This window comes from Crinia signifera, chromosome 4, assembly GCF_055691185.1.
Source record: "Crinia signifera chromosome 4, ASM5569118v1, whole genome shotgun sequence".
In the NCBI taxonomy this organism is placed as follows: domain Eukaryota; kingdom Metazoa; phylum Chordata; class Amphibia; order Anura; family Myobatrachidae; genus Crinia; species Crinia signifera.
The window spans coordinates 81,476,952-81,496,674 of NC_139220.1; the positions used below are offsets into that span (position 1 = coordinate 81,476,952).

At 41.8% G+C, this 19,723-nt stretch overlaps 1 protein-coding gene across 2 annotated transcripts in view; it reads right to left on the reverse strand.

The window, feature by feature from the left end:
* Positions 1–5,246: 5,246 nt before the first annotated feature.
* Positions 5,247–19,723, reverse strand: part of TCERG1 (transcription elongation regulator 1) — a 57,892-nt gene continuing 43,415 nt past the window's right edge. For both annotated transcript variants that reach the window (XM_083181904.1, XM_083181903.1), the window contains exons 16-21: positions 11,796–11,960; positions 9,992–10,174; positions 9,054–9,233; positions 8,413–8,496; positions 6,274–6,374; positions 5,247–6,142 (exon numbers count right to left, since the gene is read on the reverse strand). In XM_083181904.1, the coding sequence (XP_083038030.1) occupies positions 5,941–6,142; positions 6,274–6,374; positions 8,413–8,496; positions 9,054–9,233; positions 9,992–10,174; positions 11,796–11,960 (915 nt within the window). In that variant the 3' untranslated portion in view covers positions 5,247–5,940. The remainder of the gene's footprint in view (positions 6,143–6,273; positions 6,375–8,412; positions 8,497–9,053; positions 9,234–9,991; positions 10,175–11,795; positions 11,961–19,723) is intronic.

The window sequence follows — 19,723 nt, forward strand, 5'->3', positions numbered from 1 at the left end:
ACTGGAAGGTAAATGCTCTTACAAATATCTCCTTACAGGTTACTCAGAGTTAAGTTCTAATCCAAACACAAAATCTCCCTCAAAAGTAAGGTATCACTGAGGTATGCTTTGATTCTGGATGAGCATTCCAAGACTGAAGCCAGATGAGCCTCCAGGCCAAAACGACCAATGTGGAAACCCTGGCCAGCACAGACACCACGTCCAACAAGGTATCACCTAAATAAAACCAGGGCTTCCCAAATCTGCTCTGCCCATATAACCAGATTTCAGAGTTTGTATCTTCAGAAAGGAGACAATAAATGATCTGTACTAACTAGATCTCAATAGCACAAGTTCTGGCCATGACATACCAAAGAGAAATTCCTGCAACGCTAAACAGATTTTAGGACAGCATCAGTATTCCTACACATGTGCTCTTTTAAAGTGCACAGTGGTAATCATGGTAACCTCCCAAGGTTTAGTGTCCTCATTGGCATATGGAGGCTTGAAATTGTGTGCTGGGTTTTAGCCAAGCATCTTTCATTTATCCAAAATGATAAAATGCAGAAAACACTAACATCTCGCCTTCTTATATTTAAAGAAAGGCAGGGTCTAACAGGCTAATGTCAAGTAAATGACCAACTCCTGAAAAAGTAGGGAAATCATCCTCCAAATCAACAGCAGGAGGAGTCTGCCGATTAGAGTTCTCAGGGAAATTAATGCACACATTGTAAATATACAATGTGTGCACCCAGCAACATCTAGCATGAGGGGTCGGCATTAGAAAGTACATACACACTTGCTGATGCGCACAGCAACAATCAACATCTGTATATGCAGGACAACCAACATTGTTAATGTATCATAGTGCACGTGTCAAATTGTACAGTGCGTACACACATTACACCATATGCACGATAATATAGTTAATGATTGATTGGCTTTGATAGCCTTATCCAGCTTCACTGACATACTGTTACCAAACTGGGCAAATATAAATATATAACTGCATGCCTTATTCCTCAATAAGAGTCTAGTACAATACAACACTTGGAGCATGACTAAAGTGGCACCTAAGTAAGCCAAAACGCCTGCTTCAGGCCAAACCGCTGCATATTAAAGCCCACATGCAGTGCAGTAGTGATGGAATTGCTCCAAGATAGCCGTCAATGGCAGGAAGAGTAGTGGTGCAACGGACAATGAACAAAGCAGCTTAGAGTACATCAAATAGCCTGAAAAAGGGTAATAGAAACTTAGAATTTGACAGCAGTTAAGAACCACTTGGCCTGTCTAGTCTGCCCCTTTCTTAAAAATGTTCCATCGCTACCAAAGTAGCCTGTGACTGCACTTACCAAACCCAGATCCTCTGTAGTTGAAGATCCCGACATGGAGGTATCCCTAGACCAGCAAAAGCTGGTTCAGTGACCTCCAAATGCAGGTGATCTAGAGAAAGATAATACCCAAACACCACTGAATCTCCTGTAAAAAAGGTGCTTAAGCAGTTAAAAAAAAAAACAACCTAAGCCTATAGAAAAAAATGCGGACCCCTGTTTGCACTAAAGAAAAACAGATGATATGGTGGAGGTGGGAAGGGTTGGTGGGGTAAAACTTAAGTAGAAAAGTGACAAATCTCCTAAACCAAGACCTCTATCCCCATTAAGCTAATGCAGTGCCAGGAGGGTCTGAAGCTTGTCCTCTGGCAGGAAAACCCTTTGAAGGTTGGAATCCAGGAGAGCACCCAGATGGACCATCTGCTGAGCTGGAAGGAGGGCAGATTTGGACCAATTGATAATCCAGCAGTGCCTCTGCAGGAGGAACACTGTCTGCTGGATGTGATCCCGGAGTACCTCCAGAGACTGAGCCAGCAGAAGGAGGCTCTCTAAGTAAGAGAGGATCCTGATCCCCTGTCACCTGAGATCTGCTGCCATGATCTTCGAGAACACAGGAGGAGCAGTCACGAGACCAAAAGGCAATGCAGAAAACTTAAAAGTGCTCGCCCAGTAGAGCAAAGCGCAGGAACCGCTGATGGGCCGGACAAATGGAAACATGAAGGTCGGCATCTTGGATATCCTGGGATGCCAGAAAGTCTCCCGGTTCCAAGGCCAGAATGATGGAACATAAGGATTCAATCTGAAACCTTGAAACCCAGAGGAACAGTTTGAGGTTGAGTATCGACCAATATGCCCCACTGGGTTTCCGAACCAGGAATTGTGCAGGGAGAACCTGGACTGCAGGAGGGACTGAATGAATTCTCTGTGGGCCCTTGCTTTGATGGGATCCCTGGGTAGAGGGATGGAAAAGAATTGAGAGGTGGGCCGATGGCAAAATATGAGGGCATAACCTTGCCTGACTACATTGCAGACCCAACAGTCTGTTGTGTCCAGCCATGCGGCGGAAAATCTCAGCAGACGATCTCAAACTCTGGGGTCCCCCAGGTGATAGTCCGCCCATCAGGCTTGTCAGACTATTTGGGCTCTGGACAATGAGTAGACCAAGATGGTCTCCCACATTGCCTAGGAGGTTTGAGACTGATCAAGGAAAGGACTGTCCACGCGCCTTACTCTGTGGGCGAAACAAACGAAAGGAAGCAAGCTTAAGTCTAGGCCCCGCTGTAAAGGGTAGAAAGGCTCTTTTAGATGCCGCCAACTATTTTGTCAAATTCTGGACCAAAGAGGATCATCCCTGTAAAAGGCAATGCCTCTAGCACTCTTAGAGTCCACAGAAGCAGAAATCTTCGAAGCAAGAACCCCTGCATCCAAGGCAGCTTCCCAAATAAGGGGCAGCCTGTTGTACGCTACTTGCTAAGGGCAGCAATTCCTCTCGGAGGGACAATCCCAATTAAGGAGTCCACCCACTCAGTCAGAGCCCATGCTACAGCCAAAGTAGGGCTGGCAATTGCATAAATAATGTTTAGAAAGATCTCCAACTTCCTGTCCATAGGTTCCTTTAAGGAAGCAGTATTCGGTATGGGCAAAGTAGAGGCCCTCACTAAGCAAGCTACATGCACATCCACAGGGGGAGGAATTTTCCATTTAACCCAAGCCTCCTGGGGGGAGGGCATAAAGAGGGGAAAACTGCCTGGGAAGCTGAAATCTACGATTAGGGGTAGCCCTGGAATCTCCTCTAATTGGTCTGACTTAGGGAAAAATTAGCAAATTTTATTTTTACGTTTAAAGACTGGGGCCTTGGGTACCGGTACATAGTCCCTGTCCAAAACTTCCCTGACTGCTCGGACCAGAGCCTCTACATTAACACTAGGTGAGGAATCCTGAGAATCTGCAGGGAGGTCAACCTCAGCGGGTTCAGGGTCCAACTGCTCCTGATCTGTGTCCCCAAGGAGCGGAGATGGATCATGCCAGACGTTTGGATGGCTTCTTGCTCAAGAATTGTTGTAGGCCCTGAACAGACGCGGCCAAGGAGCTAACCCAACGGGGCAAGCTTGCCTGGACCGAGGCAGAGGGAGCCACTGGTAAAGCAGGCTGTGCAGGGGGAGCAGACGTATGGCAGTCCACCAACTGCGTCATGACCTGAGTGAGGGAAGAGGCTCACACCAGCTCAGTAGTAGATGAAGCGGCCGCTACCTCTTGCAGACGAGTATGACAGCATGCGCATAGGTCGCCATATACTTAATCATGAGGGGACAGACCCGCGACACAAGGTGCAAGTGCCAGCATAGGAGCTCCCGTCTCCTTAGGTGCTTTACCCCTGGACATATTTATTTACCTCCCACTAATGACTCAACACCCTGCACCCTAAGGTGGTGTGAGATATAGGCTGAGCGATGTGCTGCAAGTGCAGAGAGGGACTGAAGCAGCAGCAAACACCCACACAGCAGCCCCAGCACACAGCAGTACATACAATGCCAGAAAAATAATAAATGCAGCAGCAGGAGGCAGCAAGTATAGTCTGTCCCGTGGAGGAGAGGTATACTGGGGACAGCCCAAGTTCTCCAGCGATGCAGCATTAAGTGTGGACCTGGCAGCAGTGGGCATTCTGCGTGCAGTGCAGGGAGGAAGAAGGGAGGAGAAAGCCTGCGGAGCGAAAATTTCAGTAGTTTGGGGCCAGCGGAGATAGCAGCGCAGGTGTCCCTGAAACACACAGCGCTACTAGCCCAGTGTAAAAAAATATATAAATAAATAAAAGAAAGGTGCTGCTCCTGCCGCACCAAACAAAAACACTGGTGGCCTGAGGTGGGTTATAGAAGGGGAGTAGCCCGGTTCCTGGAGGCAGAAGAGTTTTTAACCAGTTTGCCTGCCAGGTCCACACCACCTATACCCAGCGTAGCCTTTGTTTCCGGAGGACTCGAAGAAGAAATGTTTTTCACACTTTTTTTATTTGAATGTGTGTGATGCTGACATTTTTTGTGGCTATGTTGCGCATCCCTGCCAAACTTTTTATTCTGCAGTGTCTAGTGTACTTCATAGTCTGCCGTGTGTGTGTTTAAGTGAATGAGGAATATCCAGTCCAGGGTACAGAGCAGCAGCTTGACTGGTTAGATCCAGTCCAACCTGTATGCTGACTGCTACCAATATAGAAACAGACTTGCAGACCTGGATACATGGACCATGCTTATATACCATATTCTGACCACCTTAATGCTGCAACAGCAGCCAACATTTGCCAGACCGCTCAAGGTTTTAGTTTTCCGCTGTCAAATTGTGTTGCGCCTGTGTCTATTGTAGCTTCTGCCTAATAGCCTTAGCTGATGGGAGTGGAACACATTTTGGCTCTGCTGTTGTAGATCTTCCACTGCAAGGTTAAACATGGTGTGTTCATAGATGTGTTTTTTTACCACTGTTATGGCACATTGGGGCAGATTTATTAAGCCTTAACAAGAGATAAATGCAAGGGTGATAAAGAGAGATAAACGTCCAGCCAATCACCTGCTTACTGCCATGTTACAGGCTGTGTTTGAAAAAAGTCAGTAAGGAGCTGATTGGCTGGACGTTTAGCTCTCCTTATTACCCTTGCATTTATCTCTTGTTAAGGCTTAATACATCTGCCCCATTGTTATTTGATTTATGGTGTCTGCCCTTTCACATTGAAGCACATGACTGGTTGATTAGCTATTTTCATTAATGAGCAAATATAGTTAATAAGGTGGCCTCAGGCTAAGATATACCAAATTTGGTTTAAATGCATCTAATTCCCATTAAGAAATAAAAAAAAAACACTAGTACCATAGCAAATTTGGAGAATACATTCATACAAGCATTAACATTTATATTATATATCTTAAAAAAAAAAGTTTATTGTACTTCAAATACATTAAACTGAGCAAATCCAACGTTTCAAAATTAAAACTTTAGAAATAAAGTTTAATGAGAATAAGAATTACTTTGATGAGTAATTCTCCAATCTATTGCAAATAAAATAAAGATCAGACCATGGTTAAAAAAAAAAAATTATAAAAGAAAAAAAAAAAAATTGAAAGAACATTTATACAACAAAGCTTACTACCAGATCTGTTTCATAGCAACAGATGAAGGCCTCAAATCTAAAATGTGACATTTTCTGGAGTAAACAAAAACCTACCAAGAACCGAATAACTCCACAGTTGGGATGCCAGCAATGTATTGCCTGTTCCCCCATTTGACATGAAAAAGGGGAATAATTATGCAATAAAATACTGCGGGACTGGAGTCACTCCAGAGTATTAAGGAGAAAGAACCTGAAGAAGCAAGATGGTAAATGACATGACAGGAATCATTATGCTAATCAAGCAAATATGACAGCTGTAATACATAAACACTAGGTTACATTTCTAGAGTGTTGTACAGATAACCATTTTGTAGCACAAATGCTGCTTCTGCTCTTCATACTTCTCCCTCCTTGAGTTCGTGAAATCTATTCTGTGTTTGCCGACAGTAGTTGGTTTCAGTAGAATGACCTGATATAAACCTTGCAGGTGGCTCATGCAACTGTTATGAACGGACATATACTTGTCTCTGCAATATCCTATTATTTAGTTGATCTTCGCGCAGGCTCTGAGGCTGTTGGTGGCGGTGGGGGGCCACGCCTGTCAAGATCGTCTACATAGGATACAATAAGTTTACGCCTCTCTTCGGGAATGCAGTCAAGTACTAGATAGCGTTTGTCATTTTGCAGAATTTTTTCAACATCCTTCAGATACTGGTCAGATTCTTGAACTAATTTTTTTGATCTGTTATGGAAAGAGATAAAAGAAAGTTAATGGTCCATTGACTAAAAAAAAAGACCAGGAAATAAAAATAATAAAAGATGAGAATGCAAAATCTCAATTGAAGATTAAAAACAAATTGAACCATCACAAACCTGTATGTGATAAATTTTGTCTCCTTTAAGAGAGTCCTGAAGTCAGCTTTGGCAGTAATGTGTTTATCTCTGATATATTCTTCAAATTCCCGCTGTCTCTTCTGTGGATACAAACAAAAACATTCACTGCATTTAAAAAAAAAAAATCCTAACTGCTTAAAAAAAATATTTTCAGTTTTTTTTTTTTTTTTTTTAAGTACATCTATATTTTGTAGTTAAAGACACTTTTGTGCTGCATGTAGACTGGTGTGTTAATGCATGAAAAACAGATAGAAAATCAAACCAACTAAACTCCCTTGGAACTGGGTGCCAGAACAATGAAACCCCCAGCCAGCCAGGGGAGTAACGGTGGGTACCCAGCATCCCCTAATAGGCAGAAAGCTCCAGTGCTGAAATGACCAAAAGGCACCTCAGCAGAAGAGATTGTATCAAAACTGTAAAATGTGATCAATGTATGGGCAGATGGCTGCCTTACAGAACTGCGAAAGAACTAAGAAACATTCAGCCTCCTGAACCTGATCACTGAGCAGCTCTGTACAGCACAGGACACCACTACTCAACCTATATGGCAGCACCCCTAACAGCACCCCACCCCTGGACTTATACAGCAGAAGTACTGAAACACCCCCACCACTGCACCGGCAGACAGCTCCTTCCACTACCCCGTCCAATGCTGGAGTGAAAATGGCACTGATCAGCAGGGACTTCGATAGGACCCAAAACCAATGAATAACAGACAGTGGGATGACAACGTTTTGCCTCAATCTGGTATCAGAGTCTGGTGGGAAAACCCAGGCCGGACTCTGATCCTGGCTCGGATCATGATGATTTTAACCATGCATCTGACGGCATGTCCCAAGTGTGGACCAGTCCTGGAATGCCTCAGGCTTGTCAGCTGGTTTAGGAACTTGGTGGGTGACTGAAAAGGCCTGTTGACCTTTGAACTTGGGACTTTTGGAGGAAGAGTGCCAAACTCACACCTTTCCATGTTGTCAATAGTACGCCTTTGATTCTCATAGCCACTGAAGGAATAAATGCCATTTTAGATGCCGTTACTGTGGCAATGAACTTATCCAGTTAAGGGCCTTTCTGGAATTGCAGTCCACTCTTCATGTGCAAAACCTTCTAGCTGCCACAGATGAAGTGGAGAACTTATAGAAGATGTATCAATCAATGGCATCCTTTACACAATAAGCACCAACCTCAGTGTAATGTAGGAACTTTAATATCAGAATCATCTTTATTGGCCAGGTATACTTGCGTATGCTTGGAATTTTTTGTGGTAACAGTGCAGCATCAATCAGGGAACACAAAGGGGGTGGAAAGAGGCGCAGCTATATAAATAGGCAGCTGGCGATAGGGGTCGCATAGGGACTCCGTGAGCCCTCTCCACTGCGAAATGTGTAGATAACACCTCCAAGCCAAAGGTATCCAAATGCGGTGTTTCAAGAAATTTCTCAGGTGCAGTCCCAGTCCCTTCCTCTCTAAGGCAGGCCAACAAAACTGACATTGTATCTACCAAGGCATCCTTCAAGATCTCTTGGGTGCATCACCAATGCATTGTTATTGGCCGTGAGCATCAACATTTAACTGTTGGTTTACTCATTATTTCTTGAATAATTTATCATAATTCAGACAAATACTGTGTTGCATCAACAGCCTCCTGTTTCCAATATATTTCAAGATCAGTTAAGGCCCATGATAGTTTGGTGGTAGAGCACTGGATTCTGCTACTTACTCCATGCATGCATGCATGCATGCATACATACATGCTAGTTACCAGCCATTCAAAATGATGAAACATATCAGTCAAGTCTGTGCCATCATCACTTGTTCCCTTGGGTGGATCTAGTGCAGAGCTGGGCATTTGCGGCCCTCCAGATGTTGATGAACTACACATCCCAGAATGCCTTGCATCAGTTTCAGCATGGCCACATAGCAAAACTAATGCAAAGCATCCTGGGATGTGTAGTTCATCAACATCTGGAGGGCCGCAATTGCCCAGCCCTGATCTAGTGACTGCTGGCATGCAATACACTCGAACACCCCACACACAGGTGGAGAGTAGTGCTAGTCTTTTATTATAGAAGATAAACACACACACAGACAGACACATACAGATATAGATAGAGGTCTCACCCGGTCACTGGAAGAGAACTTAATGAAACGAGGGTCTTCTTTAATTACTTTCTTTACTTCTTTCCAAGTTGATGTTAAAGTAATCTGAAAACAGACATCATAAACCATTGGTATCAGCTAGTACAATACATGTAAACATAGTGATCTATGGAAATAGGTTTGGGGTTTAAAGAAGAGAAACCTTGAATTGCTTATAGGAAAATAACACCCCAAAACTGACACCAATGTAACAAAATAAAAGACATTTGCTTTATGCGAGGGGAATAAAACATAAGTTGTGTACATGTATCTATTTACTTTCGATTCGGCCTTTGCTTTTACATTCGATCTGCACTTTTACATTCAATATCTATTTCAATTTACATTCAAGGCAGTGTACACATTCGATTTACTTGATCGAATTCTATATGTCCTTGCCTGCACAGTCTATTTATCTTTTCGATATAGAGAAAATGGGAGCGCGCATCGAATCGATTTGCAGATCGAAAGCATCTTAAAAACCATTCGATTTTGCTTCTATAAGCAAAATCGAATCAAAAACCTGTCAAAATCGAAGCGTGTACACACCCCTATGGACTGATCAGGTATGACAGCTCTGGCATTGGGAATAATCCAGCAAGGACATTGTAGAGGAGACTCACAGTGTAGGTTTCATCGAGGAGCTGTCGGAAATTTTCTCGCTTCTTCTTAGTAAGCGCATCAATGTGTTCATTGAAAAGTTTTTCCTTTTCTTCCCTTTCCAACAATGACCCGGACTCCCATCTGTGATCTTTTCTCAGAGTCCTCCTGGTATCAGACCATGAAACGTCTGCCGAACGTACCTGTAACAGAATAAAGCCGGTTGGAAGATTATGGGGTACTTGTGGAGTATCACGGCTCCCACGATGTGCATCGCATAGCAAAAAACCGCATCGCATGCATTTAACAGAAAAGCATCCAAATGCATTGAAATTAGTATCAAACATGTTCAATGGCCCCCAAATGTAATTTTTGAGGCTGTACCACCCCCACTATCAATGCGAACCCGAAGCGTGGCGAGCCCGCGAGGGGCGTCGGTATGCGTCCTACGACCTTTTCATACCCCCACTATCCACATCGGCGTGGAGTTGAGAATAGAAAGTGTGGCGAGCCACTGAGTCCGAAGCGCAGCGAGCCCCGCGAGGGGACACGAATACCTTCACAGGTATACGCGTCCACTCGCGGGCTTCACAGGTGTCCACTGCGCTCGCCACGCTTCGGGCTCGGTGGCTCGCATGCGATTTTGTAAAAAAATTGTAAAAAACTGCAAAAATCGCATGCCACTATATATGGCATGCGATGGGAGCCGTGATACTCCACAAGTACAGATTATGGTGACATTCTCTCAGGCTGTGAAGACGGATTTTTGTTCTTATATTACAGGACACTAGTTATGTTCTTTGTTTACTCTATTCTCATAATACAGGTATAAGCAGCATTATATAAGTATATAGCAGTATAAAAGGGCATATAGCATATAGGGTATATAGCAGTATAAAAGGGCATTCACATAATATTAATTCAAGTGGAAGCTGCTCAGACCAATAAATGTGTTAATTACCATATCAGACAGCAGAGCTTTAAAATTCTGTATCGCTTCCTCTCGCTTGTGCTGCTCGCGCTCCCTGTCAATCTCCTTGGTTTGCTCAGATCGGGCTTTCTGCACCTCCCGCTCTCGTTCCCGTAAACTGGCCTCAATACGAGCTTGTCTCTCAAGTTCCTTCTCTTTTTCCGTATCTAAATTCTAGAAGAAAAGTGCACAGATTAACTTACTTCCAACAAGCAAAACATAAAAAAAAAAAAAATCCTTAAAATTCCCTCTCCCTGTAAACACTTCCATTTATGTCCAATTTTGTTGATTACTTTTTAGCAGTTTATACCACTTTCACATCGCAGACACGTTTTAAAAACCGGTATTTTAAAACGGTAATTAAAACGGGTCAGAGCCTTAATAGTGACCCAGATTACCGTTTTAAATACCGGTTAAGTGTCATTCACATAGCAGTTGAAACGTTTCATCCAGAACACGTTTCAAGGCAGAGTGTGACGATTGCCTGTCATTATGTGTCTGCAGAGAAAGCTGTGCATGTGCTGGGCTGGGGATGGGACACCTTCCCCTTACAATGCCCTGTACTAGGAGAGAGTTGCCCTTCAGCACATACTCAGAACAGGGAACAGACACAGTATTGATGGTGGTGCCCCCTTCCTACACACAAACAGGCACCTCGCGCCGCCCCCCCCCCCCCGGAGAATGTACTAGGCGGACGGGGATGGCAGTTCGCGGTACAGCTGAGACAGTTTTCTGCCTGCCTCGCCGCTCCTGGCCACAGTGATCAGATAGGCTGTCTGATCACTGTGGCCAGGAACAGCGCGGCTGGTGGAAAACTGAGCTGTCAGCACGGACGCGGTAAGCAGGGAGACGGGGGAGAGGAGAAGAGAGATCTCCAAGCCCCAGCGCTCACCTCCGCTGGCTATTATCCCCCGACAAGCTACCGTGTGTGTCACACGTATCAGCGTCCAGCCTACCCCGCTCGATCCCCGGTGCCTGCTGACATATAGGAGGGGAGGGGGCGCCACAAATTTTTTGGACAGGGGCCGCAAGTTACACCACTGCTGTGCCCCCCTGACCACAGGACAGCACATGGCTACACCGGTATGTTGGACTGACCCCTGATGTACCTCTACTAGTGCAGGCTTGACTGTAGGAAAATGCTTTTGTTTGTAGTTGTAGCCTATCAGTGCTTGTGTTGTTTGCCTGAAATACCGTTTCAGACAAACTGTACACATTCACATTGCAGAAAAAACGGCAAGGAACCGTGTAGGACTCTGCTTTTTACACGGTTCGAAATGCCAGTTAACTTGAAACGGTAAATCGGCTGTGGTGCATTCACAGTGCAGGCTTAAACGTTTTAAAAAGGGAAAAAAACGGCAATATACCGTTTTAAAAGTGCGATGTGAAAGGGGTATTACTTGGATAATTGGAGTGTGCACAAAGCCATAAACCCAACATATTGGATGATAGGACCAGACCTGCTGTATGTATACATATTATAGTGGCCAACAATTGAAATGTGTGTGACATTGAGGCTGACTGCTTATTCATTACCTCACTTAAGACTTTATTTTAGGACACAGAGAGAAACAAAAACTCTAGTGTAAACTCAACACTCTCAGACATTCATATTTGTACGTAGCATGAGGCTTCATGAGTAATGAGATGCTAGGGCAGACAAGGAAATTATAATTTAAAGTGATAAGTAGTTAAAAGCTACAAGTCTACGCCTTCAGAAATTGATCTTTTCAGACTTAATATATCCTGGAACTGCAAGCAAAGTCTACTTAATCATGTTGACAGAACTACGTACTTTTACTACTTTCTCAATGTAATGTTTAAAAAGTTCTTCCCGGGCAGACGAGCTTTCTACAGCTTTGTATCGGGGATCACCCTCTATTTTGTCTTTTACTTTGCTCCAACGAGACTGTGCATCCAAATGGTGATTCGACAACAAGTCAAAGAAGTCAAGTTTCACCTTCCCAAAGAAAAAAAATCCACATTAGAACCAAAAAAGAAAGAATAAAAAATTCATAAATTATATTAAATATTACAAACGTGCTGAAAAACTAGATGTTATGTTTATGGATTTTACTGTTTTATTTACACACACACACATATATATATACTGGTAAGTATCAACTGATACAATGCGGCGGCACTCAACGGGTTAATTGCGAGTTGATGAGCGCTTATTATTAACTCGCAACTAACCCGTTGAGTGCCGCTGCATTGTATCAGTTGATACTTACCAGTGTGTATATACCTGGCTGTATTTCACTATTTGAGTACATACATGTACACACACACACATATTTACACAAATACACACAGTTCGACATGGTATAGATTAGCAATAAAACACCAAGTCTGGGTGCCGTGGTATACCTCCAAAGTTTGCCTGTCTGCTGAGGAGGTTGTGGATTGTGCAGAAAACTAATTTGATGCCAGCTCGACTGAAACTTAACAGCCAGAATTCAATGTTTACAGCAGTCGAGTGCCGGCAAAACTGCCGCGGATTGTTGAAAACCGGCGATGATTTTTGACAATCCGCTGCCATTTTCACAGATCCGACTTAGTTGGATCTGTTTTGTCTGAATTGGTCTTCAATACTGTCGGAAACAGCAGCATTGAATAGGCGGTGGCCACTATTACCCCCGGTAGAAACAGCGGACGACATTGAATACACCCCTCTTACACTAGTAAGATTTGGGACGATTCCACGCTATAAGGCCAAGAAAATCTGCCACATCGGATGTGTTTAACATACCCTCAGAGCCGATGTGCTGATCTTATGTGCATCGGACCCTACAGATTGATCCTGCTGCAGGTTTAATCTATCGGATCCATCAGCGGCACATCACGGGTGCTTTAGCACCCACGATGTGTTGGGTCCAGTGAGCCTGTTAAATGTAACAGCTATGAACTGCACATGTGCATAAAAGCAATTGAGAAAGACAATTCGGTTCTTTAAAGTAGTTGCACTTCTCACATAGCTGTATGTTATTCATGTTTTCTTAAATGGAGTTCCTCTTACTCCATCTTGGGGACACTGCACTTCCATCCTTTGTTGTACACAATTCTCTCTCTCAGATTCTGGTAGGACTGCTTAGTCTTTTATGGGCTTTGTATAAACCTGCTTGGTTGTAGACTGGAGGGCTTAGCTACAACCTTTTATATTTGATGTGCCATGGATGCGATTTTTACATTGGAATCAATGTAAAATGGTCCCTGAGACCCGATTTAACATTGACCCCAATGTTAAATGGCCCCCAGACCACGATCAATGCCAACCCGAAGCGTGGCGAGCGCAGCGAGCCTGCGAGGGGCGGCGGTACCCGTCCTCCGACCTTTTCATACCCCCACTATCCACGTCGGCGTTGAGTTGATATAGCGTGGTGAGTGCAGCGAGCCACCGAGCCCGAAGAGCAGCGCATTACTTCACAGGTATTACGCATTCCCTTACACGTCGCCTCGCTGCGCTCGCCACACTATATAAAATCAACTCCACGCCGACGAGGATAGTGGGGGTATGAAAAGGTCGGAGGACGTGTACCGCCACCGCTCTTCAGGTTGCTGTTCATCGTGGGGTGGCGTTAACAATGGGGGGGGGGGGGGGGGGGGGGGGCATTTCTCATGTAAAATACCCATAAGGGTGGGTATACAATGAAAAATCGGGTCCATTGGCCCATTTAACATTGTTCCCTATGTAAAATCGCGTTCCATCGCATGACTTGACTTAAGGCATGCGATTTTTTTATTGTGGGAAAAAAAGGCTAAAAATAGCCCTAAAATAGCGGCGGTCGCTTCAATCGCATACCTTAACTTAAGGTATGCGATCACCTACGATGGGCACCGTGCTAGGAAACAAGTACCGAAAAAAGTAACACGGACTTAATAGCTTCCTGACCAAAAGATGGCACCCCAAGAATAAATGCATCCATTTATATATCGACAAGACACCATAGTCTCTCATGTCCTCAGCAAAAACAAACAAATTGGAAACAAAATGTCAGCGTATACAAAACAAATGTGTTCCGGGTGATAAAGCAGTCTAGCCAGACAGACAATTATTAAGACTTTCTAGGAATTACAGCTACACAGGAGCTGGGGGAGATTCCCCCCCTTGTAGCAGAATGGGTCTGCACTTGCTGCAGTAGATTAGAATATCTCCAATGGTGATCTCTGCTTCCCACCGATGACTTCTTATTTAGGTGACATTTAAGCACATTCATTTTTCATGCATGACCTTTTGCTCAGATGAGCAGTAATTTATACAGTTCTGTTTAAATTTATGTTTACCAAAAAGATCACATACAGGCTTCTTAAAAAAAAAAAAAAAAGGGTACCAAGAGAATACTGGAAACCGTTTCAGAGGGTTTTTTTTTTTTTTTTTTTTTACAGAGCTGTTTTCTATTACAGCTGTCAGTAAATCAGCAGGACCTACTTTATCACTACAGGTGAAGGAACATTAGGTCTCAATCCAAAATCAATGCATTTCTGGGGGCACACAAACTGACAGCAAAAGAAACAAGAATTCCTACAAGGGGCACTCTGGACTGACATATGTGAATTTGATCAACATATGTTCCATATTTTGTGTTTCCAGTGTCCCAAGAAAATTTTAAAACTTAACTTTTATTTATTCTACTGTTAAGAACTGCGAAATATTAAAATAAAGTGAAAAAAGTGTATTAAAGTGATCAAAAAATTAAAATAGAGCTGTCCGTCTCCAATGTGTCTTAATGTTTTTAAGTCAAGTGACTTATTGGCTCTATTGCTGTACCGCAAGAAGGCAGAAATCAGTTATAATTATTCCTTTGATGGTATGAGATCTCTCACGTTAGTTACTATGTGGAGAGGATTCCTTGACACTATATGTATTAGATGGAAATGAATTTCTATAGTGTGGTCGTCTGTCATTCACTGGGTACCTTATAACTACTCTTATAGTATACTATAGAGTGAGTTTAGGTGTAATTGTGGGTTGATTTACCCTTTTATGTTAGCATATCACCTCAGTATATGATTAAATATTCACCCAATGATGTTACCTGATGAGTGTATGGCACCTTAAATTAGCAGTATAAGTGCCTGCAATTTATCACCGAAAGTGATTTTATATGAGTGTGTGCCATTTAACAGGGTTGGGTATTAAGAACTGAGACAGTAGTCCCTATTTAGTGATGACTGTCTTCCACACTCCGCTGGAAATCAGTGGTTTAGTAAAATTAATATTGCAATGGAGGATGTATTATTTGCCAGTCCTCCATCAACTATATAGTAGGTTGACAAAGATGTCCTTGTTACAATATCAGGTTGATACAATAAGTGTCAAGGCATCCACATAGTCGTATCCTCTGGTGAGTATATAGCAATAATTTGGCAGTCTAAATATCTGCAGTTTGTCACTGGACATTAATTTTATAGTCCCATATATTACTCATCAGGGTTAGAAGTTAAGATTGAGAGAAATATCCTTTTATGATAACTGATAGCTGCAGTACATATTAGACATTCCACCTATTTTTTATATATATTTTGTCTCTCCGGTCAGTTTTAATAACTATAATTAGCGGTGTAAATACCCGCAATTATTTACTGACAGTCGGTTTGATAATCAAGTGCACAAAGTGCCGAATAGGTGGATGTGGGTGGTATAAATATCAATTCTATATGTATTCTATCCTCCACTTATCACAAAGAATTTCTGGATATGTAATATTAACCATAATTAGCGGTACAAATATCCGCGGTTTTTTAACAAACCAGGTAATGTGGATTAGGATACTATTATAATCAATATGTACTGTTATTAATTTATCACAGATAAAAGGGTGCTGTTCATGTTTATTATATCACTTGAATAAATTCATTTGCCAAGCCTATGCAATATTAAACACTGTGTTTTAATGGTTTCTAAAATGTGGCTGTGCTGTCCTGATCAATTAATTATTGTCAGGGATATCACACAGATCGCAAATCCATTCCCATTCACAGGATAAATGTCAGACAGTGATTAGCAATGTGGTTACAATGTCTATGACTAATAGAGAGTCATTTGTCACATTGTACTAATATGTATCCATTTATTTCATTTGGGAGCGCTCACAAATCTCTGCTTTATAGTATCAGCGTTTCCCTATATTGCAGGCTGGTTCATACATAAATTTTAAACATGAAGGCAATTAATTTAAGACTCTGCAAACATTTACACAGTAGTTTTAATTGGCAGCGGGCCACGTGTATTGAGCCCGCTGTGCACACATAGTATATTCTGTGTATTATTAACAAGCGCGGTACAGCGCAAATAGCCTTTGATTAACAGCGTGTGCTGTAGCACATTTCACCGGCGGACAGACTCTAACAGGGCGGGTCGGTCACATATACATCAGTGCCGTATCCCCCCTGTATCTACTCCTAACGTACGTTTCGCACAAGGCTTACTCATAGGACCAACACGACTGTCGGGCTGGACGGGGTTTTTATTAGCAGGAGCCGCCAATCAATTGGCTTCTTCCTGAGTGACATGTTAATTGTCCAATAGTGGTTTGGCTTTATTTCTCAGTCTCCCATTCGATGGGTAGTTTGTCAGTGATTAATGATTGACGGATTTACTAGCCTATGAAGTTTTTTCCTTTTTTCCGATCTTGCTGAACAGTTATTTATCAGCCAAGTACATGTGCAACAGTAGTCCAATGGATTAATCATTTTAAAATTAATTTTTAAATTTGTAAATAATCAGGATGTGACTTCCCATCATAGTCGAATATTATTGATTTTTATAATAATTATTTATAAATGTGCTAAAGAATGCCTATATTTTATGCATTGTTTTTTATCCATTTATTTGTTTATTGTTTATTAATTATTATTAGTTTTCATTATATATAGCTACTGTGGTTATTAATTATTTCTTATGGATTATAATTATTACAAATATTTGTCTCCTTTTCATGGAGATGTTAAACATGATAAAGGTGATATTCTTAAAATTATATATATTTTGAGTTCATATTATCATGTAGATATTATCAATTTCATTATGATTTAGAAAGTTTTTTATTTATTGTATCTGATTCCTCCCCCACATATTCCAGTGGTTATTCTTCTGATGGGTGGTATATGGAACTATTTTCTCTATATATGTTTGTGAAATATAAGGCTATTTATCTATATTTTCATTGATTTGAAGTGATAAATGTACTGGTGATTGGTAATAAATGTGTAAAGAATTAAATAAAAAAATGTGCACCAATAAGTGATCAATGCACTAATAGTTTGCACTGATAAGTGATAGATGCACTAGTAATTTGATAATAATAGTGCATTGTGGATTAAGTTGATTGTGTATTAGTAGGTGATCAAGATATACAAACATGATCCATAAATGTTGACCATGTCCATAGTGTTTGGAAATAGATAAGTGAATTATCGAATTGTATCTATATAGTCCACACATAGTGGATTAGTGATAAAATAGTGCTAAAAAGTAATCATAAACAGAACAATATTTATTAAATATTAAATATTATAAGATAGGTATCAATTATGTCATCTTATATGACAGGAGGGAGTGTAAAGTGTGTGGTGACAAAAGTAAAGTCCAAAAACAAAAAGTGATAAACTAGTGAGATAACATAGGAAAAAAGGGACAGTATACATTAAGTATTAATTATTATTATTAACATATATAGTGCCTTTTACCACCACTTCATTTTCTTATGTACGTGTTATTATTTCGAGAGAAATCTGAATTTCCGATTAGTGATTGGTCTTTATATCATGGGAGTAGCACATCATTCGTTCTCCATATAGTTGGTCTGTTGCCAGTGGTACAAGTTAGATACTATATATCTGTGTTGGTTCAGGATTTTGCAGTTTAAGATTGGATGTTTATAAAAAGGCACCATAGTTAATGTGTTCATTCATCCCTGAGGGTTGTAATCCCCCCAGGATGAATGTCCAGTAACTCTCTCTTTTCAGCAGTTCTTGGTTGATATTACCTCCTCGTATTCCTAAGTGGATTTGTTCAATCCCAAAGGCTTGCAGTAGTTGGGAATCACCCTGATGGTAATCATGAAAGTGTTTGGCCACTGTCGTCAGTTGTTTAAATTTACCAATATCAGTTTTGGAGTTCCTCACCGTGCCGACATGCTCCAGGATCCTCTGCTTTAGAGGCCTAGTGGTCATACCGACATAACGTCGGTTACAAGGGCACAGAACACAGTACACCACTCCTGTGGATTTACAGTTAATGTAATCTCTTATTGGGTGGATTTTGTTGTACTTATCTGTAATTTCTGTGGTCTTAATCATGTGGTGGCACGCCTTGCATCCACCACATCTATATGACCCTTGTATTGTGGTTTTCTTGTTCCTGGAATGTTGGAAGTGGCTATGGACAATCTTGTCTTTCAGATTGGAAGAACTTCTACAACTGATATTGGCTCTTGTTCCCAGACTTATGGCCAGATCCGGATCTATACTTAAGATGTTCCAGTGCTTATTGATTATATCCTGAATCTCTTTCCACTCAGAACAAAAATCTCCCACCAGTCTGATGACTTCTGGTTCTGATGGTTTGTTCTGGTTGTTGTATAGGAGGGAATTCCTATCCTTTCGTTTGGCTTCATATTTAGCTCGTTTCACTGCCCTTTTGCTATATCCCCTGATAAGTAGCCTAGATGTTAATTCTTCAGCTCTGATGTTAAATTGGCTGGGATTTGAGCAGTTTCTTTTCAATCTAAGAAACTCGCCATATGGAATTCCCCTCAAAACTGGTGGGAAGTGGGCACTGGATCGGTGTAGAACACTGTTGGTAGCGGTCTTTTTCCTATATAGATCAGTTTGGATGTGTCCACCTGGGTCCCTTTGGATTTTGAGATCCAGGAAGGTTACTTCCTTGTCGCTCGTCTCATAAGTTAATTTTAAATTCATATCATTGTCATTCAAGATATTAATGAATTCAATGAATCGAGCTACTGGGCCATCCCACACAATCAACAAATCGTCTATGTAGCGTAGCCACATTAGGGCGTGTTGGGTGTACTGTTCGTGTTCTTCACAGAATACCATGGTTTCCTCCCACCATCCTAGATACATATTTGCGTAAGTGGGGGCACAAGCCGCCCCCATAGCTGTGCCCCGCACTTGTAAGTAGAATTTGTCATTGAAGACAAAGACATTTTTATTCAAAACAAAAGTCATAAGTTCCACCAGGAAATCTGCATAGCATGAATTGGTTTCATTTCTTAAAAAATGTCTTAAAGCTTTTATACCATTTGGATGTTGAATACTGGTATATAGCGATTCTACATCGCAAGTTATTAGGAGTACACCATCATCTATGTGGATCTCATCCAATTTCCTCAGGACATCACTGGTGTCTTGTACATAAGATGGTACACTGGTGGCATATTTTCGCAAATGTGTATCCAGGTATTTGCTGGCTTGTTCAGTGAGGCAGCCGTTCCCAGATATTATGGGACGGCCTGGAGGAGTGGTCTCACTCTTATGAATCTTCGGCAACATGTAAAATGTTGGTATCTTGGGGTCCTCAGTTGCCAAAAATTGATGTTCTGATTTTGTAATTGTGCCTTGATCATAAGCATTCTGGATAATAAGGTTATATTGTCTTTTATAATCTTGTATTGGATTAAACAATAGACATGTATAGCATGTGTGATCCGTCAGTTGGTTCATGGCTTCCCTGATATATTCATGTTTGGGCCAAATAAC